The 27,424-nt window shown below is 37.2% G+C and overlaps 3 protein-coding genes and 1 pseudogene across 4 annotated transcripts; 3 read left to right on the top strand and 1 right to left on the bottom strand.

Moving 5' to 3' along the window:
* Positions 1-2,199: 2,199 nt before the first annotated feature.
* On the top strand, positions 2,200-7,451 carry LOC133880341 (monothiol glutaredoxin-S15, mitochondrial). Its single transcript, XM_062319298.1, has 7 exons — positions 2,200-2,359; positions 2,450-2,534; positions 4,481-4,615; positions 4,741-4,840; positions 5,492-5,558; positions 7,042-7,120; positions 7,207-7,451. The coding sequence occupies exons 2-7, from the start codon at positions 2,463-2,465 to the stop codon at positions 7,264-7,266; spliced, it is 513 nt and encodes a 170-aa protein (XP_062175282.1). The 5' UTR covers positions 2,200-2,359; positions 2,450-2,462; the 3' UTR covers positions 7,267-7,451.
* Positions 7,452-9,792: 2,341 nt separating this feature from the next.
* Positions 9,793-13,415, top strand: LOC133879996 (TATA box-binding protein-associated factor RNA polymerase I subunit B). The gene is made up of 4 exons (XM_062318838.1): positions 9,793-10,586; positions 10,878-11,717; positions 11,834-11,967; positions 12,769-13,415. Exons 1-4 carry the CDS (start codon positions 9,959-9,961, stop codon positions 13,387-13,389), a joined length of 2,223 nt encoding a protein of 740 aa, XP_062174822.1. The 5' UTR covers positions 9,793-9,958; the 3' UTR covers positions 13,390-13,415.
* Positions 13,416-14,966: 1,551 nt separating this feature from the next.
* On the bottom strand, positions 14,967-22,118 carry LOC133879241 (DNA-directed RNA polymerases II, IV and V subunit 3-like; annotated as a pseudogene).
* On the top strand, positions 22,053-27,123 carry LOC133880166 (trihelix transcription factor ENAP2). 2 transcript variants are annotated; one of them, XM_062319061.1, is made up of 4 exons: positions 22,053-22,218; positions 23,269-23,311; positions 25,010-25,981; positions 26,737-27,123. In XM_062319061.1, the coding sequence occupies exon 3, from the start codon at positions 25,224-25,226 to the stop codon at positions 25,977-25,979; it is 756 nt and encodes a 251-aa protein (XP_062175045.1). In that variant the 5' UTR covers positions 22,053-22,218; positions 23,269-23,311; positions 25,010-25,223; the 3' UTR covers positions 25,980-25,981; positions 26,737-27,123. The 2 variants fall into 2 exon arrangements, with proteins under 2 accessions (XP_062175045.1, XP_062175044.1); XM_062319060.1 differs by having other exon boundaries at positions 22,054-22,218; positions 26,741-27,123.
* Positions 27,124-27,424: the final 301 nt, after the last annotated feature.

The raw sequence follows: 27,424 nt of genomic DNA, 5'->3' as shown, positions 1-27,424 counted from the left end.
GTCGGCCTGCCAGCTTTCAGCCGCTATATTCCGTTCCTCTGCCTACAGCTCATGCCTACAGCTCATGCACGACGTTAGAGCCCACTTTTAGTGTTTTCCACTGCATATGCTGCTGTTTGTTGGGTTTTTTTTTTTTTTTTTGTCATTTTTCTACTTCTTTCATTGTAAATCTATTGTTGTTATACTCTCTTTTCATTTATGTTATTTGCTTTATTTTCCTATATTTTCTATTGTGTTTTTTTGGGTTTTGTGGATTTTAGTTTCCTTGTCATGCCGTGTTTTGTTCTTGTACTAAAGACTTGTGCTACCAGAGATAGTATGTACTCTATCTTCACCGGTTCTTGCTTCGGATTTTGATAGTGTCTTCCCTGTTTCAGTTACCTTTTGATGGTTGTTATAGTCTCCTAGCAGGGGTTTGGAAGGAGTTCGTGCTCCTTTTGTTTTCGTAACTGCTTTGGGCGGTTTTTTAGAGAGGACCTTGCCATTTATTTGGCTCATTTTCTACTATATATTTGTTGTTGTCTATTATTACTGGTTGCCACATAAATGAGGCAACAAAGGATGAAGAATGGTTTGAGTCAAAGTTGGACACAATTTTATAGAGTGAGAGCAGGAGAGTGATAGTTTTGAAATTACCCAAAGGTTAAAAAGTGTGATGAGATTGAGAGTGCCTATGTGCTTGGACTGTAAAATTATGTATATAGTAATTTACATAATTTTCTACATTAGAATAAATGAATATAATTAGATGCCATATGCATCCAGCATGACATTAATTTGGAGGAAATTTGAGCCGAAATATATATATATTTTATTGCAAGATGAGCCAGTTAATGCTAAACGGATGAAGATATTTGAATGGAAAAGAGACATTTTATAGTTAAGATTTTGTTTCATTGTATCTACACTATGAGGGAGTAGGTTCAACTTCTCTCCATATCCTTCAAACTGATCATCACAAATTTCAAATATCTGCAGCTGTGGCTTCTGATCTCCTGTGGTTCTATCAAAATAAATTATTGATATTCGACTTATCTCAAAAGCATAGCAATATTGTTACTATGGAACATCTCCACTATTGGAAAAATGGCTCCTTCCTCCATCTTCCTGGTTCAAAATTAACTTTAATACGACAATCAAGGATTACTTCTCTCAGCACAAGCCATTGTTTGCCGAAATCATCAAGGGCACGGCACATTATTTGTATGGTCTCTCAAATATTCCTTCCCTGCTCACCAAACCATGGAGAAGCTCTTACCGCCAAGTTAGCTGCTTCATTGGCTTCCTCTTTTTAGCTCGAGCATTTTATTCTGGAAGGTGATTCTCTTGTAGTTATTTTGGCTCTCCAAAATTCATCATTTGTTCAAGATTGGCAGAAACTTAATAATAGAAGTACAAACTTTTGTGCCAACGGTCAAAAATAAGTCATGTTCTCTAGAAAAGAAAGAAAAAAGAAAAACCTCAAAATTACAGAGATCCAACTCAAAAAAAAACTCAAAATTGAAAACAACCTTTTGTTCATCGAGTTCCTGCAAAACCCCATCAGATCAAAATCACAGCAAGATTTTTAAACCCAAAAAATGTCGATCCTCCAGACGTCTCACACAAAATTACAGAGATCCTAACCATTAGAAAACTCAAAATTGAAAGCCGCCTTTGTTCATCAATTTCCTGCAAACCCCATCAGAGCAGAATCACAGCAAGATTTTTAAACCCAAAAAATGTCGATCCTACAGACTCTTCCTCCACCCAAAACCCTCTCACCCTCTACTCCAAACCCCACTCATCACATGCAAAACCACAACCATCTGGATGGGCGGAGGCCCCAGGACCTACCCGGGCGGCGTTTCCAAGCGGCAGTGGAAGCGAATGCAGGCCAAGAAAGCGAAACAACTCCGATTGACCTGGTGACGGTGCTCGACGTGAGTACGAGCATGGAAGTGCCCAAGTTACTGGTGGCGGAGGCTGAATATGGGGGGAGGGAGGAGGGTTTCGGTGGGAGATCATCAAGAAATGGGTTTCGGTGGTAAAGGAAAAAATTGGAAGAAACGGGTTTAATTTTTTGTATTTTTTTTAGAGCCACGTGGCTTATTTTTGGCCTTGGATCTCTTTAAAGAGATCCAAACCATCAACCGGCTCCTCTCCAGATCCGGATCCGGTGATTGGAGGTACTCAACCGAGTAATTCGGATCGATAAATCTAGAGCTGCTCCATTTGCCACACGCGCGCGGGACGGGGAGAAAGAGAGGAAGCCAAAACGACCGCGTTTGCTTCAGGACTCGAGAAGAGAAGAGAAGAGAAGCCAAAAGCCCTAACGCTCTCTCTCTCAGACCATACTTGCGCTTGCTGGGATCAAAAGGTGCAATGATTTCTGTTTGTTTCGTTTCAAAAGATTTTCCTCTGAAGGATACTTGTGTTAAACTGTGTCTCTGTGTGTGTGTGCGCGCAGATAAACGGAAATAATGGCGAGAGCGTTGTCGAGCATGGTGCTGAAGGGCATCGCGGGTATCCCAGCCGCTCGTTCCAGTAGAATTGTAAGATTCAAGACCTTTGCTTGCTTACACAATACACATGATACCTAAAATCAAGCTCAATTTATAATACTTCAATCCTCCATGTGGGTTCTTGTAACAGTTGCCTTCAACTGTTATGGGAATTTTTGCCCCACGACATATTCTGGAATGATCAACCCCAATCCGCTTGGTTGAGCTGAAGGTAGCTCTTCATACTCTACGGAGTGAGGAATTGTCTCCGTCCCATCGACCTGATCTGGATTCTTGAATCCCTTTGGAATAACTTCTTCTTGTTGCTGAAGTTCCCCTTCTACTGTTAATGGGCATGCAGTATCTTGGCTTCTAGAATTTTCTTCTTCTTGCAACAAGTCTGCTGCCTGGTTTTCTTGATTTTGCCAGTCACACGCCTCTTCTCTTTTCTTGATTGTTATTTGGTCTTCTCCTCCTCCGCAAGAATTATCTTTATTGCGTTCGTGATTTTTTTCTTGGACATATCGTCAGAAATTCCCTTCCCAAACTTAATCTTTAACAATCTAAGAAACTCATCCCATGTAGATAATCCCTTACTAGAACTTAATTCTTGGAACCAAACAAGAGCCTTACCTTCCATGTATAAAGAAGAAATAGAAAGCCGTTGTCGGTCCGTTTTCGGATCCTTCCCATCAAAGCTAAGAAATTCGAACTTCATGGACCTAGTCTGGAACCCATCACCAGAATTGGTACCCTCTTGAAAAGAAGGCCCCCCTTCACAGAAACTCTGCCCATTATTGTCCTGATGAAGCCCCTTATCCTTTTGAGCCTGCGGTGGTCGCTGATTATCCTGCTGAGTTTGGGGATGTCGGGAGTTAATGCCCCACATTTCTTGAAGCTTCTTGTTGTTAGCATCTATCATACTCTGCACTTTTTCCTTGAAAGACAATAGAAAATTGGTTTGCATTGTCTTCATTTGAGTCTCCATGTGATCAACCTTGTGACTCAATTCCTTGAAATCTTTGCAGATTTGCGACTTATCCGCCACGAGTGTAAACCGGTTTTCCATAAGCTTCAACCCGATCAAGGGCTCTGATACCACTTGTAACAGTTGCCTTCAACTGTTATGGAAAATCAATGAAAGAAAATGAAAAAAGAAGAAATTAAGGAAGAAAAGAATGAAACTTCAAGAACTTGTATTGATTTAGCCACATTCGAGAGGGCCAATCTCCTAGCACATTTGAGAGTGCAGTTCTCCTATGCTCAAAGAACAACAATGATCCATGATATCTTCCATCAACCAACCTATGACTATTTATACATGAAATGAAACGTAAGCAAGAAATGTTAAACGTCATTACAACTAGAAACAGATTAACAACTGCACGTGTATAACTTCCTAACTGGATTTCAGCTGATAAACGTAATCCACTCCACCAAGCAATAGGCGCCACGTGTATTGCTCCCAACTGACCCATTACAGTTCTGGGTTTGAGGGTCTTAGGGTTGAGGGTTTATTTGGGTTTTCTTCTTGCAGCAGTTTTGATTGTTCCTATGTATATTTCCGTCGAGGCTACTTATGTTTTTTTTTTTCTTTAATTTTTTTTTTTTAATAAAATTTCTTATCAAAAAAAAAAAAAAAATTTAATACTTCATTCCCGTAATATTATATGTGAAGGTTTAATGACGTTGAAAAATCTTCCTTTTATATGGAAAATATGATCTTCAGGCTGCGTTTTTTTAGTTTACAAGCCAAGCATGCTGATTTATATTTCTCAAGTTTAAAAGCTGCTCAAATTTTGAACTAAAATTTTGGGAGTTCTCGATAAAATTCATTATTCGTTGATAGAAAAAAGTTGCTGAATGTGGCAGCTTAGCTAAGTTATCAAATATTATCATGTTAATCAATTCCAAGTCCTGGATTCCTAGTTCTTCTTCTCCAAGCCTTTAATGATCGCAGCAATAATATCAGTTGATTCGCTCTAAATTTTTGATAGGTCTGCGGATCCTTTTACGACAATGGAATGAAATATTCAACTACTGTGCCCAGTGATCCTGACACACACCAAGATTTTAGACCCACTAATAAGCTCGAGAGTGATGGCATTTCTTTGAAGGATGTTGTTGAGAAGGTAAATGAATATTTTCTATTATGTTTGTGATTTGCAGTGTGAAGTATGTGTCATCTCCTGTTAGAAAAAGAAAAACTTTCAACTCTAAGCTCCATGTTTGATGGTTGTGGTTGTTTCTGGTGTAGGATGTCAAGGAAAATCCGGTAATGATTTACATGAAAGGGGTTCCTGAATTTCCTCAGTGTGGATTCAGCTCACTGGCAGTTAGAGTCTTAAATCAATATGGTAAGTGTGCATATGTTCAATTTTATGAGAAAATCCTTCTATTCCTTGATTAGTTTAATTTAGCTATCAATATGTGTGATTGTATACATACAGTCGTGTGCCACACTCTCACACACTAGACACATGCAGAAGACGCATACATATATGTATACCATTGACACATGTTAATATGTATGTATGTATGTATGTATGTATGTATGTATGTATATATGCATGTATGTGTGTATGTATATATGTTTGTTATGTATGTTATGCATGGGAATTATTTCCTTTAAAAAGCCTAAACTTTAACCTTAGTAATTTCGATTTGTGTTGTTGATGTTGCTGTTTTCTTTTCGTTTGCGGAGAGGGCTCTTAGAACATGGCATTCTTTTTTATGTTTCGTAAAAGCACAAATTAAATTAAAGCATAGAAGGAAGAACTGATGAAAAGTTATCTCTTGACAGACTACTAATAGTTAGTTATGGCAATGGGAGAGAGTGGAAAAGAGTAGGTTGCATAAACTGTCTCCTGATAGTTAGGGATTAGCTGTTCCTATACCTATATTATGTAATCTGTGTTTACATGTTTTCATCTTGGCACTTGCTAACTTCCTATGATGAATAAATTTATCTGGTTATCATATTCTTACCATATAGACGACTGTTGCAGATGTTCCTGTGAGTGCTAGAAATATTTTGGAGGATCCTGAGCTGAAAAATGCTGTAAAAGCCTTCAGGTAAGTTAGCTCTTGGTCTTCTACTCAAAATAAAATTAAAAAAGAAAAATTATAATCATGATATAGAATGAAAAGGCAATTAAAACATTTTGCTTAAGTTTTTGAAAGCTGCACTCCTCGCCTTCTGGACATTTCTTTGAAATTCAAGATGAAAACAAGTTGATGTGATGAATATCCCAACAACTTATTATGGTTGAGTGAAGAACTTTCATTGTATATGTGTTGATGAGTACTAGTCAAATTCATTGGAGGGTTGGGGACTTTACACCTGAGTAGTGCCTGTGTCCATTCTGTTAATTTTTCCAAAGTTTTGTTTCATTAAGTTAATAAATTTGAGGCTGAGGCTGTTTTGGAGCTCGATGATGCCACTTGGGCTTCACCAGAAATATGGCCGTCCTTTTAATTTTTGGTACTCTTTTCACCCTGTACCCCTGGACCATCTAAATTTATGATCACGTCTTTTGCGTTAGAAATTAGTAGGCCTAGGATGGTCCTTTTATGAAAATGCTCCTGTTGAGAATGTGCCAATATAACCCCAAGGGGTTGGCTCAAGTGATAAGGGCCTTGGTCTTTGTGGTAGTCCCATGAGGTCTAAGGTTCGAATTCTCTTGGGTGCAAACAATTCTTTGGGGTCAATCCGCTGGCGAAGCCGGAGTATTATCCGATCCGTGAGAAGGAGGCACTTTACATGGGTTCGAGGTTTACTTGATAGGAATGGGTACACGAAGTGGCCCTGCTTTGGAGGGATTCCTCGTCATAAAAAAAAAAAAAAAAAAAAAAAAAAAAAAAAAAAAAAAAAAAAGAAGAAGAAGAAGAGAGAATGTGCCAATATTATACAAACTACCAGCATACTCAGCTGGCAGGAAACATTTCTTTGGACAGTTTATACCTGCTTTTTTTAGACTAGGAAATATTTTATTTCTTGATGGTGCCTTTGAAGCTCCTCTTTTTCTTCCCACCCCCCCCCCCCCCCCCCCCCCCCCCCCCCCAATCAATGTCTTTGTTTAGAAGTCACTGATATGGGCTTGTCTTATTTAAGTTATCCATGGTGCCATCTATGCCAACCGCAAAAATATTTCCTTTCAAGTAATAGTTCTGATTATCCTACCCAGGGTTTTGCATCATGGGGATGACCTGCTAATGTGCTAGGAATTTATATTTTGCTGAACTTGTAGTACACTATTAAGAGACAAATTTCTCACAGGGAATTAGGTTTTGGTGCCATAGGCATTAAAAAAATATGGCTTGATAACAATTTTCCCTTTTTCAATACTATATATTGGATAGTAGATTGGGTGCCACCCGTTGGCCCCTCTCAATATATATATATATATATATTTTTTGACTTATTAAATGAAAAAAGAAAATGTATAGTGGCATCAAAATAGTTCAAGAGATGGGACTTTTGATTGTGATAACTGGACATTTGCAATTTGTTTGTATGGTATGCTTGTTTTTTAAATGCCTTGCTCTTTGTATGCAGCACCTGGCCCACTTTCCCTCAGATATTCATCAAGGGAGAGTTCATTGGAGGGTCAGATATTATTCTCAATTTGCACCAGGTTTACTCTTATTTCAAACTTCATTTTACTCTGCTTTCCCAATTGGCAGTGCATTGCTCTAATAATGTGGGGTTTGTCCTGTGTAGACTGGTGAACTGAAGGAAAAGCTGAAAGATATTGCAGCTAGCCAGGAGAAGTCTGAATAACTTCTTTGAATCTGAGTAGAGTTAGAGGTCACTAGAACGTTTTTGATGTTTTAATCTTGTATTATTGCTAAAAAGTTCCAAGATATGAGGCTCTATGGCTAGTTTTCCGCAGGGTGCTATATGTAAGCTTGAATCTTTTTCTTACATTTATAAAACAATAAATGTAGCCTATTGCTCTGCCCACAGTTCATGAAACTGAAGATTGAAGTTGAAATTATAATGAAATTGGATTGGAATGATTGAGAAGATAATGAATTAAGTATAGATGAGCAAGACTTGATCTTCTGTACTACGAATTGCAAGAATTAAGTTGCCCCAGATGACATGTTCTAGAATGGCTATTGCTTGTTGGAGAGATTTTTGCAACAATAGACAATTTTATAAAATAATTAATAGCCCTAGTCCAACATGAGCAAACAAATTCTGATTAATTCATCCCGAGCTTGGGTTGAAAACGTAAAATTTTCCAAGATCAGCTTGCAAGCAATCACTTCAATCTTTGTATTGGGTTATTTAAACTAACCTTCAACTCTCGTGTTGCCTGAGCCAGGGTTGAAGAATTTAGAACCCAAAAGGTGTGACCGTTGGATAAGGATTCACAATAATTATCTGCAAAATTGTTAGCAATTTGAGTGGGAGAGCTTATATAAGATTCACTTGTTCGAATAAGTAATCAGACAGCTCAAAATTTATTTGGAAATGTGAGTTTCATGATAATTACCTGTAAAATTGCTAGCAATTTGAGTGAAAGAGTTTATATAAGATTCACGTGTTCGAATAGGTGGTAGGATATCCCAAAATTTATTTGGACATGTGAGTTTTACAATAATTACCTGCGAAATTGTTAGCAATTAATCTGTCCGAATATGTGGTTAGATAAACTAAACCTTATCTACGCAGATGAATTTCATATGAACTATGCCCACCAAATTGCAGCTATATAGGGTTCGATGTATGAAATGTCTTAAGTGGAAGACTTGATTGGTAGAAAATTTTCATTTCAAAGAAAACATATGTTTACTGATAATCATAGTATGTTTGTATAGGAATACAAAACAAGACTTAAATAGACTTTAACCAAAAAAAAAAATCCAAACCCTAGATTGACAAAACGAAATCAAAGAACAATTTAAACTTGTTTCCAAAAACAGGTTTGAATTTCATCTACAGTAATGAATGAAAACACGCGGAGAAGAACGGGAAAATCGATTTATGTTTATGTTCAGCGTTTAATTATTGAGAGGTTTTTTTTTTTTTTTCCCTCCTCCCCTTTTCTATTCAAGAGTTCTTGCTTGTTCACCTTTATTATCAATTTCGCTGTGTGATTTCCCCTTCTTCTTTTTTTTCCCTTTAGGCTGTGCGATTTTCCTGCTCACCTTTATTCTTGATTTCACATTCAACTCTTTCTTATTTTCATTCAAATCGATTTATGTTTATGTTCAGCGTTTAATTATTGAGAGGTTTTTTTTTTTTTTTTTTCCCTCCTCCCCTTTTCTATTCAAGAGTTCTTGCTTGTTCACCTTTATTATCAATTTCGCTGTGTGATTTCCCCTTCTTTTTTTTCCCTTTAGGCTGTGCGATTTTCCTGCTCACCTCTATTCTTGATTTCACATTCAACTCTTTCTTATTTTCATTCATTTTTCCAGCTACGGCCATCGCATTGAAAGATCTTGCTTGATTTTTTTTCCGAGCAAGAAACGTACGTTTGATTTCTCGACAATCTGTTTGGTTCTCAGGAAAATTGAGACTTTCTGTAAATAGGTTATGGTTTTTGGCAGCTCGATGCTTTTTCTTTGGAAAATTCTTTGTTGATTTTGGTTGTTGTGTGAAATTTTTGTGGCCCCGAAGATTGGTGCGATTTGGGTATTATATACTAATGTAATTTAATTTGCTAATCTTCAGACACATGTGCGTATGTATTGAGCAAATCAAATTTATTGACATACTTTTTTTTCTCCTAAGCCATTGTCTCACTTTGTTTCCGCACTCTGTTTTAAATAGGGTTAAATATCTTATTGGTACCTGAATTTTGGAAACTTTAATTTTTGGTATTTAAATTTCAATTTGCATCGCAGATAGTATCTCAGTTTTAGAAAAATGCCGAATTAATACCTCAGTCAAGTTTTCCGTCCAAAAATTAACTGCCTGCCACGTCACTTCCACTTAGCACCGCTAGGAACACGACATATGTCTCTTGCAACATGTCAGTACTTACATAATTGCCAAATAACAAAAAAAAAAAAGTTAAAAAATTATAATTGTTCGAGTGATTTGGCAATTATGTGAGTGCTAACATGTCGCAAGGGACAAGTGTCGTGTTCCTAGTAGTAATAAGTGGCAGTGGCAGTGACGGACCGTTAGATTTTGGATGAAAAGTATGACTGAGGTACCAATTCGGTCTTTTTTTTAAAACTAAAATATTATCTGTGATGTAAATTGAAACTCAAATACAAAAAATAAAGTTGCCAAAAACTCAATTTAACCCTTTTAGATGTCCATGTTCTTCATGCTTAGAGCTGGGCTTTCTGTTGGGAACAGAGAAGGAAAAACAAGGAGGAGAGAAAAAGAAAGGAGAAGGAGGCTCAAGAGGACTCCCGACCCAGAGAGAAAGGTAAACAAGGAAAAGTAACCGCTTCAATCTCTTCATCCCCACAAACACATCGGGCTTGAGACCTGCCCCACGGCAATCGAAATGTCGGACCCAGAGAAGTGGGCTTGCAACTCCTGCGGCAACGTGGGCCTAGAGGACGGCGATGACGGCTTCTACTACTGCGTGCGCTGCGGCGCGCGGGCCGACGACATCATCGAGACGGCCGTGGCCGAGGAGGACTTCGTGGAAAAGGGGCTCGACACTGGCGGCGCGCTATACTTAAACAGCCACAGGCGCCGCCGCAACGCCTCCACTATCAAGGCCGAGCCGCTCTCCCAGCCCCTCTATGACTCCCCCAACCCCCTCTTCTTCTGGAACACCCTGACGCTCGACGCCGAAGCCACGCCTAAGACTCAGCGCCCTATCAAGAAAGAGGAGTACTTCGACGATGGGGCGGGGCCCTCGGGTCCCGAGGATTTCGGGGGTTCTTCGGTGAAGGGTGTGGGTCCGGGCTTCGAGGATTATTACAACGAGATAAGGATCAGGTACGTGATGGGTGTGCAGCTGATGGTTCAGTTTCAGTGCGAGGCTTTGGTGAGGGAGTTCAATGCGAGCCCTTTGATTTGTGGACTCGCTGGGACGCTTTGGATGAGGTTCGTGGCTGGCACTGGCGTCTTTGACGACGACTGGGCTGACCAAACCATTCAGGACTCCGAAATTCAGACACCAGGTACAATATCATCGTCGTAGGTAAATACAACTTGCTCTTAAACATATTGAATTTCGATGGGACATTATGTGCATATTCAGAGGGAATCGACTCTTCAAATGTGCCTTGCTAGACATTTATGTTCTTTGCAAACTGCTTGGCTCGCTAATTTAATCGGCATCGTCTCTATGCCATGCATATAACATGGAACTTTATTGTGTTGATTACTTGCTTATGATTGGTAGCGAGGTGGGTGTTATTCTGCTATGGCTGTTTTCTTGATAAGAGAATACATTTCTTCCTTGATTTCAGAAGAACCGGAAGATCATAACTCGCGTGCTAAATACAGAGCAGAACCTCATAATATGTATGGTAAGCGAGCAGTAATGATTTGGTGTAGATCCTTAAGGAAGAGGATCCCATTATCTTGCTCTTTGGCTGTTTCATTTCTCGCTTGTCATATCGCGAGGGAAGCAATCCTGCCAACAGACATAGTGAAATGGTCCATTGAAGGGAAGCTTCCATATTTTGCTGCCTTTGTTGAAATCGAGAAACACATTGGACGGCCATCGAGTGCCTGCCCTATAAGTTCAAATGTTATGTTTAAACCTTCTCAGGCTCTTCCATTCCAGAAGTTGGAATCGCTGGCAGCATTGCTTGCTCAGTCCATAGGCTTGGATTTACCTCCAGTCAACTTCTATGCAATTGCTTGCCGCTATCTGCAGAAATTATGTCTTCCTACGGAAAAGATTCTCCCTCATGCTTGCTGCATATATGAGTGGTCAATGCCTCCGGATTTATGGTTATCAACAAATGAGTTGAGACTTCCTTCACGTGTTTGTGTGATGTCGATACTGATTGTTGCAATAAGAATTCTATATAATATACATGGATTTGGAGAATGGGAAAAGAGTTTATCTAGTCATGGTGGTTCATCCCCCACATTGGACCGGATAGGAAAGTTGGACCTCACTTGTGATTCCGACTTGGGGGATGATTCGGGTAGGGTATCTGGTTCACCTTACCACAATCTAGATGATTTGGGCACAAATTCTAATAGAAACTCATCAGAAGTTCAGAAATCTGAGTTGGATGCTGCAGAGCTTCTGCACAAGCTCGAAGCTAGATATAATGAGATTGCTGACTCCTACGGTAAGGATGGTTGTTTGCTAATATTTTAAACGTTCAAACTTCTAAGAGCTTTTCCTTTTTTTAATCTTTAAGATAATCAGCTACACGGTCATTAACCTTTTACGTTTTACTGACAGAGTATTCAAAGGACTTACCTACATATCTCCAGTACTGTAAGGATGTGGCCTTTGCTGGATTAGAACCGTCATTTGAGAATCACGAGGAAGGGAGGTTAATAGAAGAATTCTGGGATTTTTATCAGAAAGAGAAGGTATTTACAGCTTGATATAGTTATGATTTTTTCTCCCCAAATGTGTGCCCGTGATTCATAAATCTTTGAAGTTTGCTAAGTAATACTTTGCACTAGCCAATTTAAGTTTATAGTCCTCTGGGAGTTGAATCGGGAATAGGCTTCACGGATCACTTTTACCTGGTTATTGAGCAATCCAAAACATATTATGAAGCAACAATTTTCAGTACAATTAATGTGCTCGAGTTAACCCTAAACTCATAAATCATATCTTCTTCTTTTTTAAGTTATTATTTCATTAAAATTAAAATGGCTAAATGTACCAATTCTTTTAGTATACAAGAACACAAAGCAAGCTTGCTATTGAAGGAGATGCTTTCTTATTTTATAATTTGATATATCTGATTTATTCTACTCTTGAGGATCAAAATTTAATTCTAAACCTAGGGACTTGCTTTAACTCTGCTCTTTGTCATAGGCATGAATGATTTATGGTTCTAAATTTCACTATTATACACAAACCCATGGCCCCCCTTCCTCTGCCAAGGTCTGTCTCACTCAAATGGTTCCTGCATATGGATATCTTATCTCAAGGTTGTATGACATATCTCATCTCTTCAATGGTTGAGAAGACAAGATTTGTTAGCACCTTAAACTTTGATTGAGGGCCAGCAATTAAGAGTGGTTCATTTTGTGTTTGTTTTTCTGGGCTGTGGATAGGATTGTGTATTATGAACTACTGCTTTGGCAAGAACAGTCTGAGCTTGGAAATAACACCAATTGTTATTATTTCTAACTTGTAAAATACTTCATTGACTTCAGGATTCTGAGCCAAAAGAACCTCTTGAAGAGGGACGTAGTAGTGCTTTTAACCAAAAGACATCCCAGAATAAAGAATGGAGTAGCCATATGTCTAATGATAACAAGAAGATGAGAGATGAAGGGTGCCAATCCTCAGATGATGGAACTTATGACTCACAGGGGGGCTCGGATGGTGGTGATCATTCTTCTCAGAGTTCAGAGGGTGATCAAAGCTCAGAACGCAAGGGCCAAGCTTCAGCTGAAACTCTGAAAAATGAAACCATCAAACGTATGAAAGTAGACATGGAAGAGAATAGATTCTTATACATTCCACCAAGGGTCAACATCAAAAGATTTGATTACCTTCACTATGTGAGGAAGAAGGATGAAGGAGCCTTTACTTATGTTGCCCATGCAGATTACTACATTCTGCTTCGTGCTTGTGCCAGGGTTGCTCAAGTGGACACTCGGATTATGCATGTTGGGGTTTTAAGTGTTGAGAGGAGACTGGCTTGGTTGGAAAGCCGAATTGACCACTGCTTGCATTTGACACCACCTAATGTTTCATGTGAGTTTTGTACTGATGTTGCACTAGAACATGTTGTTAATGATTCCATTGGATTATCAGATTTGAATATTTAAGATTTCTTCACCCCGCTGTGAATGAATAGTAATCACACTGCTGATCAGCTGACGTGCCATGGCTGGCCATGCCATGTAAATTTTTTTTTTTTTTTTAAACTTCACTTACTATCCTCGATCTTTCATCATTTTTGTAATCATACCCATAAACTTTACAAAGTGTTAATTTAGTTTAATCATTTGTAAATCTATCTAATTGCTGCCAACAAAAAAGGTTAAGTCTATTAATGGCCAACAATTCATGTAATATATAAAAAAATTAAATGGCCAACAATCTTCGATATCGCTTCTCCCATTTTAACATATATTTTATAAAATTTTGTTACTATTAAAACCATTCAATAGGGCAAGGATTACTATTCAGGATATACATATATATAAAGAAAGATGAATGAAGTGAATGAAAACTTTTGTAATTAAAGAATAGAATAATAGATGCTTTATTTTATAGTCCTTGCGAATTGTTATCAACCATTTATCTTAATCAAGTAAAAATGTAAATAATGTATCTCTAGTCGTCACTAATATATAATTATTTGCGGAGAATACATAGTTATTGCCGATAGGTTTTCTATATTTTATATTAATTATAAAACTATATCAATAAAGACTACAAAGTCGTTGATACATCGCTATTTATGACGACTCTCTAGTCGTCGCTAATGTAGATTTTTATATATATAATTGGCTATTAGTCACGACAATATTGACATTGCTTATGTATTATCGCTAATAGTAATGTATTGTATAATATCTATTTGAAAAACTATATTAGCGACAATATTTCAAAAAGTTTCCCCAACATCTGCACCACAAAAAATATCAAAAAATTCGCACCCTAATATTAGGGACGACAAAATAGTCATCACCAATACTGTTATATTCTGTAGTATTTGTGACAACTATAAAATTTGCCACCGATATGTGATTATTTATGACGACTTTTCGGTCCTCAATAATAGTTTGATTGTTGATAACCAAATTTCTTTGTGTATGGTTATGCAAGCAGGTTTCTTTTAGGGATTTGCTTGTTTCTATATTTTTCATCTATGCTATGTTTTCAAATTATTATATATTGCTTCTATTTGGTAGTGCTTCACTCAATCTGAAGCCTTCTAGGTACAAATCCAAATGGAGAAAGAAAGCACATAGACAGAGATAAAAGTTCTTTTATTTTGACATTGCTAGATTGTTATGTTCTTGCTATTCTCTTTTTCCATTTTTTTTTTTATTAAAAAAAAATAGACAGGTTTGTTTATTTTGCTGACTTACGAATTTGTTTTGCTACAGGATGAGTTATTAGCCTCTTTGACTAAGCGATTGAGCCTGCTGGTTTGTTTGTATGGAGGCTCTCTTATTTTCAGCTAGTGCTTTTATATATATATATATATATATATATATATATATGGCTAGTTTTAAGGGTCCGTTTAAGTTTGCGATTTCAAAAAGTACAATTTAAAAATAGTGATTTCAAAATATGCTATTTAAAAAGTAATTTTTAAAAACATAGTTAAGCATTTGCAAATTGCTGTTTAGCCTTTAAAATTACATATTAGTTTTTAAAATTCTACGTTTTCAAAAAAGTATTCCATTGCCTGCAATTTGAAAAAGCAATTTTCTGCGTTTTCAAATCGCAATTTTTTAAAAACATAATTTCCAAACGGTTTATTTTTTGCAATTTGGTTTAAAGTCGCACTTTTTGCCCACAAAATCGCAATCCCAAATGCACCGTAAGATGATACATATGCCGCCCCTAATGTTTGAGCATGGGCTAACAAACACTTGGAAGAAGACATAATTCTATCACGTCTTTGAATCTACTGATAAGGGAAGGTCCACAAACTCCACAACGGCGATCCCGGGATCTATGACAAGATACAAAAACATGAAACTTTTTAGTGTTTTAGGGGTTCCGAGAAGCCATTCACCATCCTTCAAAAGCACTTCCTCAACAAAGGTGTCAACATCAAAATGTGACAATCTCCTGCATTTTTCACTCAACTAAATCAAGTACTAAATTTGCAGGGAGAACAAAATATTTGAACAAATACCAAAATGAGAAAGTAATTGACCTGTATCTAATCATGTCTGGAAAGATTAGTACATCCCCATTTGATGTCTCAGTTCCATCTTGTCCCTCACATATATGGTCAAGCGGGTCTAAAGACAAGGAAAGAAGATTGACATGAGATGATATTATACCACAAAACAGTGGGGTTGGAGGTGGGGTGAGGAAATTGGCAAGCAACATGTATGACACTATTTTAGGCAGCAAAGAGCTGTGCAAATCAGTAATCCAGGTAACACCAAGGTTCAATCAACAGAATCATCCACTATCTAAATATAAACTTTACAGTATCACATAATTTCATTAATTTGCCTAACTCAAATGCTGGTGTATACTTATTATTACTACTCTCTATATCGAACAAATAGACACAATCATATAACCAAATTCAATCATTTGCTGCCACATTTAACATCATTTCTTGAATCTTCTTCTTTTTTTATTTTTTATTATTATTTAATAACGCGGAACCCCTCCAAGGCAGAGTCATTTCGTGTATTTACCCCTATCGGGTTTTCTTATCCATTACACAGTCATATTACCCCAGCTTCACTGGTGGGCCGGTCCCAAGAAATTATTTGTACCCAAGAAGATTTGAACTTTAGACGTAATAGGAAAGCCACTAAGACTAAGGCCCTTACCACTTCAACCAACCCCTTGGAGTTATTTATTTCTTGAATCTAGATACTAAACTATCAACTAGCAGATGATCTATCCAAACAAAGAAAATAATGCCACACTTACACTAGATTAGCCCCACACTCATGAATATTATGACAGACAGCTGGACAGCACTAGTAGGCCAGCTAAAACTGTAACCAAGATACCACAGCTGCTATGTATGTACTTTGAGGAGTGATTGGTGCACAACAGTTGTGCATAAGTCATTTTTCATATACTTTATATGAAGTAAACTGCCAGCACTCAGCTTTGATTATTTGTTAACATTTACGAATAATATCATTGCTAGCGTTTGTGTCTACAAAGATAAATGTTATTCAATATTTCTTGAAATAATAGTAGAAGAAATAGGTACTTGAAAACCAAGATCCCAGCATTTTGGTGGATTGATGATATATAAGGCACTCCTTAGCTCAATTGGTACAACAAAAAGTAAAAAAAATGACAGAATGCCAGATGCCACAAGAACTACTACAGAACATTAACAGGAGACATTGAGATATCCACAAACAAGATGAAATCTGAGAATTTTGAAACTTAACCCAGAATTTAATTTAATTTAATTTTTTTTAAAAAAAAGGGTTGGTCCCAACAATATGGCACAAAAGTTTCCATTTTCTGCCCTTAGTGACAAAAGGCATCTAATTTCATGTTTCCATTTCCTCACCTTTCTTCTCTATGAACAGAAACACATGATAACTTCATACAAGAATATAAAATAAAATAAAATAAATGTGCATCATAGCATCCTCAATGCAAGACAATCACTTTATAGAACATATACAAACCCACATTTTAAAGCTTCAGACATATTGCTAGAGACAGAGATGCAAGAAAAACAACAGATTTGAGTTACCATTTTTTTTAAGCAACTCAAAAACAACCGACCTGCTGGGTAATGGCCTAATGGTCTATGTCGAACACTTTGGTAAGACTAATTTCAACCCAACTTCTTTTCTCCTCAAGTGACAAAGTGTCCATCAAGTCTTCATTGATCCTAATCATTGGTTCATACATGAATGTGACAGTAACTGCAGGCGACCAAAGCATAAAACGCTAAAAGTAATAAGAAAATGTGATCATATATCACTCATGGTCTCATTTCCACCAAACATAAAAGTGTAGCTCGCTCCAGCACTCCTTGAAGTAGACCCTACAATATTCCCAGTAAATTCTCAAAACCAACCAGCAAAAGCATTTCCAAAATCAATAACAAATAATAATAATAATTTATTTTTAATAAAAAAAAATGGTACCTCTGCTCGCCGGGGTCATTGGGATCGGAGAAATCGACGGGGACGATGGTGTAGTCAGGAGCTGTAGAGGTCCTTACTGGTGACGTCGAGGGACTGGTTTGAGAGGCACTTGGCGCGGAGGTGGAACTCGACGGAGCAGAACTCGTACTGGCCGTCGCCATTACCAAAACAGGCGCGCGAGAAGCGCATGCTCATGGCGAGGTCGCTGGTGAGCGGGAGGAGGTCGAGGCGGTGCGCGATGAACTCGTCGTTGAGCATCGACGAGTTCACCTCGATCTCCACCAGGTCGATTGCCACCGTCGGCACGTCCGAGATCGCAGCGCGTTCGCCATGCTCGCGTCCATCTCCCGCAGCTCGAACTTCGGCATATCGTCCCTCATCTCCCGGATCTTCACCTTCGGAAACCGCCGGTTTTGACGCTGAAATTACTTGGGGAAATAGGGGGAGTGGTTTGAGAAAGCTGATATGGGGGGATTTTGACGCCGGCGGGTTTTCAAAAAAAAAATGAAGGGGTTAGTTGCGACCATTGATTCATGGTCGGACTAAATTATAAATTACTTTCTTACAAGGCAAAGGAAAATAATTTTTTTATATTACATTACTCTACATAAATTTTACACTAAGACATATAGGGTGTAAGACCCGTGCATATGAGTCTCATATATGTGAGCCCCATATACATAGGTTCTACACTCGATGTGTCTTGGTGTATGATTGATGTAGGATAATGTGATGTATAAATAACACATCCCTAATACAAAAAGTTCATAGAGAATATCATTATGAAACTATAATTACGAGTCACTCTCTAAATTCGTTTTTCGTCCATCAAATTAACAAAATCTATTAATTTGTTACGCCATACCTAATAAGAAATCAACATGTGTCCATTATAATAATAAAAAATAAAAAAATATTAAACATAAAAAAATAAAACTTAATTTTTTTTTTTTAAAAAAAACAACAATAAAAAATAGTGAAGAGGTAGCTGCCTAGTTGCCTTTGGGGGTGGCCGCGTGCCACCTCGACCGCGGGAGGTGGCCGAAGTCAAGGCCACCCCCAAATGGGAGGATGTCGATTTCACTATTTTTTAATTTTTTTATTTAAAAATTAATTTTTAAGTTTTATTTATTTATATTTTTTTATTTTAATGGACACGTGTCGATTTTTTATTGGGTATGATATGACAAACTAATAGAATCTGTTAACTTGGTAGACGGAAAACAGATTCAGGAAGTGATTCGTAATTATAGTTTACCATAAGGATTCTCTATCCATTTTTTATATTACAATGAGTGATTTGTATAATTTAGGCTAACCCAAGGAGCAATAGTGCAATTATAATATATTTTTTTTTTTAATATTTGCACATCCTTATGGTATGCCATAATTACAAATCACTCCCTATGGTTTAAAAAGTTAATGTGAGGTATTTGTGGTAAACTATAATTACAAATCGATCACTGGAGTCAATTTCCGTTAAAGTTTTTAACATATTCTATTAAATACCACGTCAACGCCACATCAAACCAATAAGATGGCGACACATGTCCATCTTAATAAAATAAAAAAATTATTAAAAAAATAAATAAATAAACTTATTTTTTTAAAAAAAATTAAAACATTTTTTTAAAATAAAATAAAATAAATGTGCATCATAGCATCCTCAATGCAAGACAATCACTTTATAGAAATAATAGAACATATACAAACCCACATTTTAAAGCTTCAGACATATTGCTAGAGACAGAGATGCAAGAAAAACAACAGATTTGAGTTACCATTTTTTTTAAGTAACACAAAAACAACCGACCTGCTGGGTAATGGCCTAATGGGGTCTATGTCGAACACTTTGGTAAGACTAATTTCAACCCATCTTCTTTTCTCCTCAAGTGACAAAGTGTCCATCAAGTCTTCATTGATCCTAATCATTGGTTCATACATGAATGTGACAGTAACTGCAGGCGACCAAAGCATAAAACACTAAAAGTAATAAGAAAATGTGATCATATATCACTCATGGTCTCATTTCCACCAAACATAAAAAGTGTAGCTCGCTCCAGCACTCCTAGAAGTAGACCCTACAATATTACCAGTAAATTCTCAAAACCAAGCAGCATAAGCATTTCCAAAATCAATAACAAATAATAATAATAATTTATTTTTAATAAAAAAAATGGTACCTCTGCTCGCCGGGGTCATTGGGATCGGAGAAATCGACGGGGACGATGGTGTAGTCGGGAGCTGTAGAGGTCCTTACTGGTGACGTCGAGGGACTGGTTTGAGAGGCACTTGGCGCGGAGGTGGAACTCGACGGAGCAGAACTCGTACTGGCCGTCGCCATTACCAAAACAGGCGCGCGAGAAGCGCATGCTCATGGCGAGGTCGCTGGTGAGCGGGAGGAGGTCGAGGCGGTGCGCGATGAACTCGTCGTTGAGCATCGACGAGTTCACCTCGATCTCCATCAGGTCGATTGCCACCGTCGGCACCTCCGAGATCGCAGCGCGTTCGCCATGCTCGCGTCCATCTCCCGCAGCTCGAACTTCGGCATGTCGTCCCTCATCTCCCGGATCTTCACCTTCGGAAACCGCCGGTTTTGACGCTGAAATTACTTGGGGAAATAGGGGGAGTGGTTTGAGAAAGCTGATATGGGGGGATTTTGACGCCGGCGGGTTTTCAAAAAAAAAATGAAGGGGTTAGTTGCGACCATTGATTCATGGGTCGGACTAAATTATAAATTACTTCTTATAAGACAAAGGAAAATGATTTTTTTATATTATATTACTCTACATAAATTTTACACTAAGATATATAGGGTGTAAGACCTATGCATATAAGTCTCATATATGTGAGCCCCATATACATAGGTCCTACACTCGATGTGTCTTAGTGTACGATTGATGTAGGATAATGTGATGTACAAATAACACATCCCTAATACAAAAAGTTCATAGAGAGTATCATTATGAAACTATAATTATAAGTCACTCTCTAAATCCGTTTTTTGTCCATCAAATTAACAAAATCTATTAATTTGTCACGCCATACCTAATAAGAAATCAACACGTGTCCATTATAATAATAACAATAAAAAATATTAAACATAAAAAAATAAAACTTAATTTTTTTTATTTTTTTTATTTTTTTTAAAAAACAACAATAAAAAATAGTGAAGGGGTAGCTGCCTAATTGCCTTTGGGGGTGGCCGCGTGCCACCTCAACCACTGGAGGTGGCCGAAGTCAAGGCCACTCCCAAATGGGTGGATGTCGATTTCACTATTTTTTTTATTTTTTTATTTAAAAATTAATTTTTAAGTTTTATTTATTTACATTTTTTTATTGTAATGGACACATGTCGATTTTTTATTAGGTATGATATGACAAACTAATAGAATCTGTTAACTTGGTGGACGGAAAACAGATTCAGGGAGTGATTCGTAATTATAGTTTACCACAAGGACCCTCTATCCATTTTTTATATTACAAGGAGTGATTTGTATAATTTAGGCTAACCCAATGAGCAATAGTGCAATTATAATTTATTTTTTTTTTTTTTTTGAATATTTGCACATCCTTGTGGTATGCCATAATTACAAATCACTCTATATGGTTTAAAAAGTTCATGTGAGGTATTTGTGGTAAACTATAATTACAAATCGATCCCTGGAATTAATTTCCGTTAAAGTTTTTAACATATTCTGTTAAATACCACGTCAGCACCACATCAAACCAATAAGATGGCGACACATATCTATCTTAATAAAATAAAAAAATTAATAAATAAACTTATTTTTTTTTAAAAAAAAATAAAACAAAAAAAGAAAAAGAAAAAACAAAAAATGAAGGGGTGGACAGGGGTGGCCAGAGATGATGCGCGTACACTCCCAGTGGCCGGGGTTGGCCATCTGGCCACCCTTATTAGGTCTAGGGGTGGCCCTAGGCCATTGGGGGTGGTTGCGAGCCACTCCCGCGCGGCCACCGGGGGTGGCTAGGTCACCCCTTCATTTTTTGTTTTGTTTATTTATTTATTTTTTTTTAAAAAAAGTTTATTTATTTATTTTTTATTAAGATAGACACGTGTCACCATCTTATTGGTTTGATGTGGCGCTGACATATCATTTAACAAAATCTATAAAAAAATTTTAACGAAATTTGACTCAAAGGGTTGATTTGTAATTATAGTTTTCTACAAGGATCTTCCATTAACTTTTTAAACCATAGGTAGTGATTTGTAATTATAGCATACCACAAGGACTAATGGTGCAATTATCAATTTTTTTTTTAACAAATGTGGCTTGCCACGTCACCCAAGCGTGATTGCTGTTATTAAGAGTAATGCTGTTAATTCACGCCGGTGTGGAGTAAAGGGGTTGTTTGGCAAGAATGTAAATAGAACATAGTAGTGCGTTTTACTGTTTACGTATTTTTTTTTTTCATATTTTTTAATAACAATCGACATCAAAATATTTTCATTTTTTTTTTTTCACTTTTTATATCATATTAATATTTTTTTTTTATTATTCAAATAAAAAAATTACTAAAATATAAAACCTTTTTATTTTTTTATACTATTTTTTTTTTTATTTTTTTTTACTTTGTATCACATCACTATTTTTTATTAATTTCGAAATTAAAAACTAGTTGTTTACCTGTCTTTGCCAACAAGACGAAAATTGCATGACCAGCAACTCCTTGACCGAAACATACACACCAGCGAGGCACATCTCCGAACTGAACCCCAGATCTCCAAATAGGCAAATACCGCCCGCGTCTCCAAAATTCACACCACTCCTGGCGGGGGATTTCAAGGCCGTGCGGTCGGAGGTTCGATGTTCTGAGATTTGTAGAAGTCGATAGTGTTTTTGAAAGTGGATTTTCTTTTTTGGTGTGTGAAATGGATTTGAATCTGATTTTTTTTGAAAAAAAAGAAAAGAAATTGAGGCTTTTCTCTTACTTTGGGAAGTGGAGTAAAAAAATCATCCATAGTTGTTTAGCTTTTTAGATTTTTGTTTTTTCTTTTGAAATTTTATCGTTCATTTTCCCCCAAAAGAGATATGTAGGGTTTTGTTGATTATGAGAAGTTCAAGCTGCAATTTTCGATGGTATCTTGAATTTTTTTAGCTTTATTATGTGCAGTCCTGGAGAAGATTTATCTTTCTGCAGTTCGTATGATTCTTGCCCTGAACATTGACTAAGTGATAAATCCACAGCATGAGTAGTATGTAGATAGGTTTTAATTCTTCTCAAAAGATCTTTTAACATATGGCTTCTAAATTTTTGAACTAGTTTTTGAAAAATTTGAGAGAGTAGCGGAGAATTTGGCCCTGTTGCCACTGCTGTTAGGAAAAACTCAATCATATTTATAGAACAAAAGCTGCAATATATTGAAGAATTGGACGAAAACATCACAGCATTCTTGAATTTAGGGGTTTTTGATATATTGAATTTATTTTTCAAAGCAGCTACACTTAGGGTTATTATTATGGTAACATGGTTGTGAAAATTGTTGAATTTGTGGTTTGAATTCTCCTATTGGAATGATCACTTTAAGTCCTTATAAACCATTTATTCCATGTTTTAAATTTAGATATATTGCATGTTGTATAACTTCCCCTTCATTTTTGCTACAAAATATGTGTGGGATTTTGTTGTACATGGGAAGTATTGACTGCAATTTAAATATTGTACTATCATCTGTTTTTAAATGTTTTATGCTGTTATAGTGTCTTCACTTGGGTCTGATTTCTTCTGAAATGATCTATGGTTGTTGGCAATTAAAATTTTGTAATTAATTTTAGTTTCCCTTTCCAAATATCCAAAATATTAGTACCTTCTTTCTTCCTCAAAAGTTTTTTTTGTTGGTATTATCTGCAGACTGCAGTCTTGGAGGGACATGCGGTTTTGGGAATTTTTGTCGGTAAGTAACATCAGTTACCTCATTGAGTTGCTTTTAGGTTTAAATAATTGCAAATGATGTGAATGAGTTGCTTTCACTTGCACTGCCTCTCATTAATTCAATGTAATAGTTTCTGTTACATGTCCATGAGCCGTGTGAGTCCATCTCACCACTAAAATCAAAGCACACAAATTTGAAATGTCTGCTTGATCACTAGTGAAGCAATGCTTCACTTCATTACTCCCTCTCATACGGATTCGATCAAAGAGAATGACAATTTGCATATTGTTGGTGCCCTTAGCATTCACGTACCATTCCTAAACTTTAATAAAAAAATCTTTCTTTATTTTTTAATTTTTAATTTTTAATTTTAACTACCCACCTTTTAAAAACACATCATATCTCATCCTTCAAATATTTATTCTTTCTTTACATAACCATTTGAGAGGAAAGAGAATTAAAAATATACGTAGATCATCCTTTGTTGAAATTAAAATTAAAAAATTATTAAAAAAGGTTTTTTAATATTTAAATTTGTTAGGGAAAAAAAATCTAGAAAATTTTTTTTCTTCTTATTTTGGCCTTTGATTTTTTATTTATTTATTTATTTTTATGTGTACAGTCTGTCCCCCTTAAAATTGAATTTCTAGTTCCTTCCCTGCATCTGCATGCTAGGCATCCCTCAAACGGATCGGGTAAGACTTGGCTTTGTTGCAAACATGGCCCAAGGAATTGTTTGCACCCAAAGAAATTCAAACCTTAGATTTGATTGGAATAATTCACGTTCCTTGCTTCAACTTTTGACTGAAAACCTGGCAATGAACATCATCTATGCTAATAAACATTGTTTAAAGTTTAATTTCAGCATGCATGCCTTATTTGTAAGGAGTAATGCTACACCTAGAAATAGTCTTTTACTACTCGTTGATGCATGTCAACATATGATTCAACCACGTTAACTACTAAATACGAGTTAAAAATAAAAAGAAAAAAAATGGAAAAATAAACTGACACTCGCATACTTCGGGGGTTATGTTTGGGTTAACGTGGAATTGCCATGTGTAGGTCATGCTGAGTATCATTTTCTATGGGTAGTTTCTTATAAAAGCGATTTGGTGGTGTGTTTGAATGTGAGAAATGCTACAGACACTCTCACTTTCTGACGTGAATTTTAAAATCATCATTGGATTAATTACTCGTTTTGAGAAATGTTACACAAACTCCAACTCTCACATTTTTAAGTACACTCCCTGACGTGGCATATCTAATCACCATTAGATTTTGAATGGATTGCTACTGAATTTTGAGTCTAATGGTATTCACTACCATGTCAGAGAGTATGCACTTGGAGTGTGAGAGTCAGAGTGTGTGTAACATTTCTTGTAATTATATTAGAGTATTGTTATAAGAGAAATGGTACACACATTCTTAACTCTCACACTCTCAAATGCAAACTTCTTTACGTAGCATTAAAAATCACTATTGTATCCAAAATTTAATAGGGATCTATTCAAAATCTAATGATGATTTTTAGCATCACATTAAGGAGTGTGCATTTGGAATAATTGCTTATGCTTTTAGGTATAAATTGCAACTGATGTTTAAATGGTTGAAAATATCAAATCAAGTTTTTTTTTAGTTAGTTTACGATTGTTTGATGCTTAAATTCGCTTTTAATTCATGTAACAAATTGTAGGATATGACTTACATGTAATGCAGGTCCTTTGAAGTTAATTGCTACCCCACAAAGCTTGGTCCGAAATCAGGTCGATTAATTGCTACCCCACGCCTACATGGCGCACTGACTTAGAACACACCTACCACCACCACCCGCATACCAAAAGTCTAACCCAACAAAACCTCCCCAAACCCTAATCCTAATACACCACCACCCCACCACCATCACTGCCAAAGCCTAACCCTAATAAACGAAATGACCAGCCCCTCTCCTCCCACCACCACCAACAATAGCACCTTCAAGAAGCCGCAACCCCTGCCATGGACGCACGAGGAGACGGTGCATCTGATCCAGGCGTACCAAGAGAAGCTGTGCGCCGTGAGGCGCGGCCAGCTCAAGTCATCGCAGTGGGAGGAAGTGGCTGTTACCGTCTCTGCCCGCTGCGGTTACGACCACAACGAGCCTTCCTCCAAGTCTGCCCTCCAGTGCCGCCACAAGATTGAGAAGCTCCGCCAGCGCTACCGCTCCGAGTCCCAACGCTCTGGGCCCCACTCTTGGCCCTACTTCCACCTGATGGACTCCCTCGAACGCGGGCCCCTCCCCCCCATCTCTGCCTGCCCCATCTCCCACATACCACCACCGCACGATCATGACTCCGATCACGAAGATGATTCCGATCGCCGGAATAGGTTGCAGAGTATCGATTACATACTCCGCCGACCTTCTGTTGTCAATAGGTTTTCGGGGAAAAGGCGGAGAGAGGAATTGGCACATGTTGATGATGGTGGTGATGAAGAGGAGGGAGGGATGGGGAGAGGGCTAGTGTCGGAGTTGGCGGTGGAGATAAGGGCATTTGCGGAGAGGTTTATAGGGATGGAGAATTTGAAGATGGAGGTGATGAAGGACACAGAGAGGTTCAGGATGGAGATGGAGAACAAGCGGATCGAGTTGATTCTTGAGTCGCAGCGGAGGATTGTTGATTCCATTGAGAGGACCTTTGGCTCGCCCTAGAGGTTTGAAGCTCAATGTTCTTGATTAATTTTTAAAAAAAAATTCATTTTCCAATTATTATTTAGTGATGGAGTTGCTTAATTTTTTAAGAATTTGGCTAGGTTCAGTACACTTCATGTATAGTCTATGTTTAGAACTGAAAATTTTGGGTCTGTGCAATTATTTATTAAGGAAGCAACTCGTCAGTTCTTTGTTCTTTTAGCCTCTCTATGATGGAATGCGTCTCCTAGTAAGTATTGTTAGATGCATCAGAGATTACATATGAAAGAATGACCCAAGGTTTTGGGGGGGGGGGGGTAAAGGTTGATCAATTTATTCTATAAGTTGAAATCCCAAACCAAAGGTTTAGCTTCTGCTGGAGATTTATTAGTGAGTTGTGTTGATCAAAACCTAAACCAATTTTTAACTTTCCTGGTGATTCTTTTAAAACATAGCAAAGTGAGACAGCCAATATGTTTTTGAAGTTTGAACAGCCCATTTCTGTGTTTTTGAGTTTGGTTTTTTCCTCCAGTAGCTTACATATTTCACTACCATTAGCCTTTTGGTAATGTCTGCTCTTGAAACTCTCTGACTGCCAGATTTACTTTACTTTCCTTTGATACTTTTGCTTTAAAGTCTCATTTGAAGGATCACATTGCACAGAGGAACTGTCCACAAGCAGCTCTCTTGGGTTATTTTATGGTTTTATACGCTATATGAATTGTTCTTCCTTTGAATATTCAGTGTTTTTTTTTTTAATGATGGGAAACCCTCCAAGGCAGGGCTACTTCGAGTACTTGCATTGTCAGGCAAACCCCAGACCTGTGCAAAATGCCCCTCCACACGGATCAGGTAAGACTCCAGCTTCACCGGCGCAACAGCTGTTTTGTGGCTGCCTGCCATTGTAATGGCTTCAAGTATTCCTTCTCTTAGGAAACCCTTTAACTCTATGCCAGCTGAAGGTGGAGTGACAAATCGAAATAATCTTTGGGTTTACTATGTTGTGAAGTACCCATGATTACTGATTAGAGTTGGGGGAAAAAAAAGAAAAGAAAGAAAAATGATGGAAGTTCTCTTTGTACACAGATTCGTCAGTATTCAACCAATTACATCTGACAAATCTGGAACTGTCGAAATTGTTTGAAGTTTATACATTATGTACAAATTTGCTTCAATTTTCTTTTTAAAGTTGTTTTTTAGAAAGTGGCTTTGTTTATTTTGCAGCCAAATAAACATTTTCAGAAATCTTAAAACACTTCCTTATTTTTCATAAAGTTATTTCCATTTTTTAAGTTGTAGAACATTTTGTAGCACCTTCTTTCTTTTTTTTCTTTTTTTTTTTTTCCTATTAGTTACAGTAAAACTTATTTTTCGGTCCAAAAACTTGTACGACAAGACGAACAAATGATTGGACCATCGGGTTTCCCTCCCACGAGTTTCTCAGTCCTGGCAGGCTCACAGTTCAA

This window comes from Alnus glutinosa, chromosome 10 (assembly GCF_958979055.1).
Source record: "Alnus glutinosa chromosome 10, dhAlnGlut1.1, whole genome shotgun sequence".
In the NCBI taxonomy this organism is placed as follows: Eukaryota; Viridiplantae; Streptophyta; class Magnoliopsida; order Fagales; family Betulaceae; genus Alnus; species Alnus glutinosa.
The sequence above is the reverse complement of the archived record's forward strand: the minus strand, read 5'-3'. Positions and strand labels throughout refer to the sequence as shown.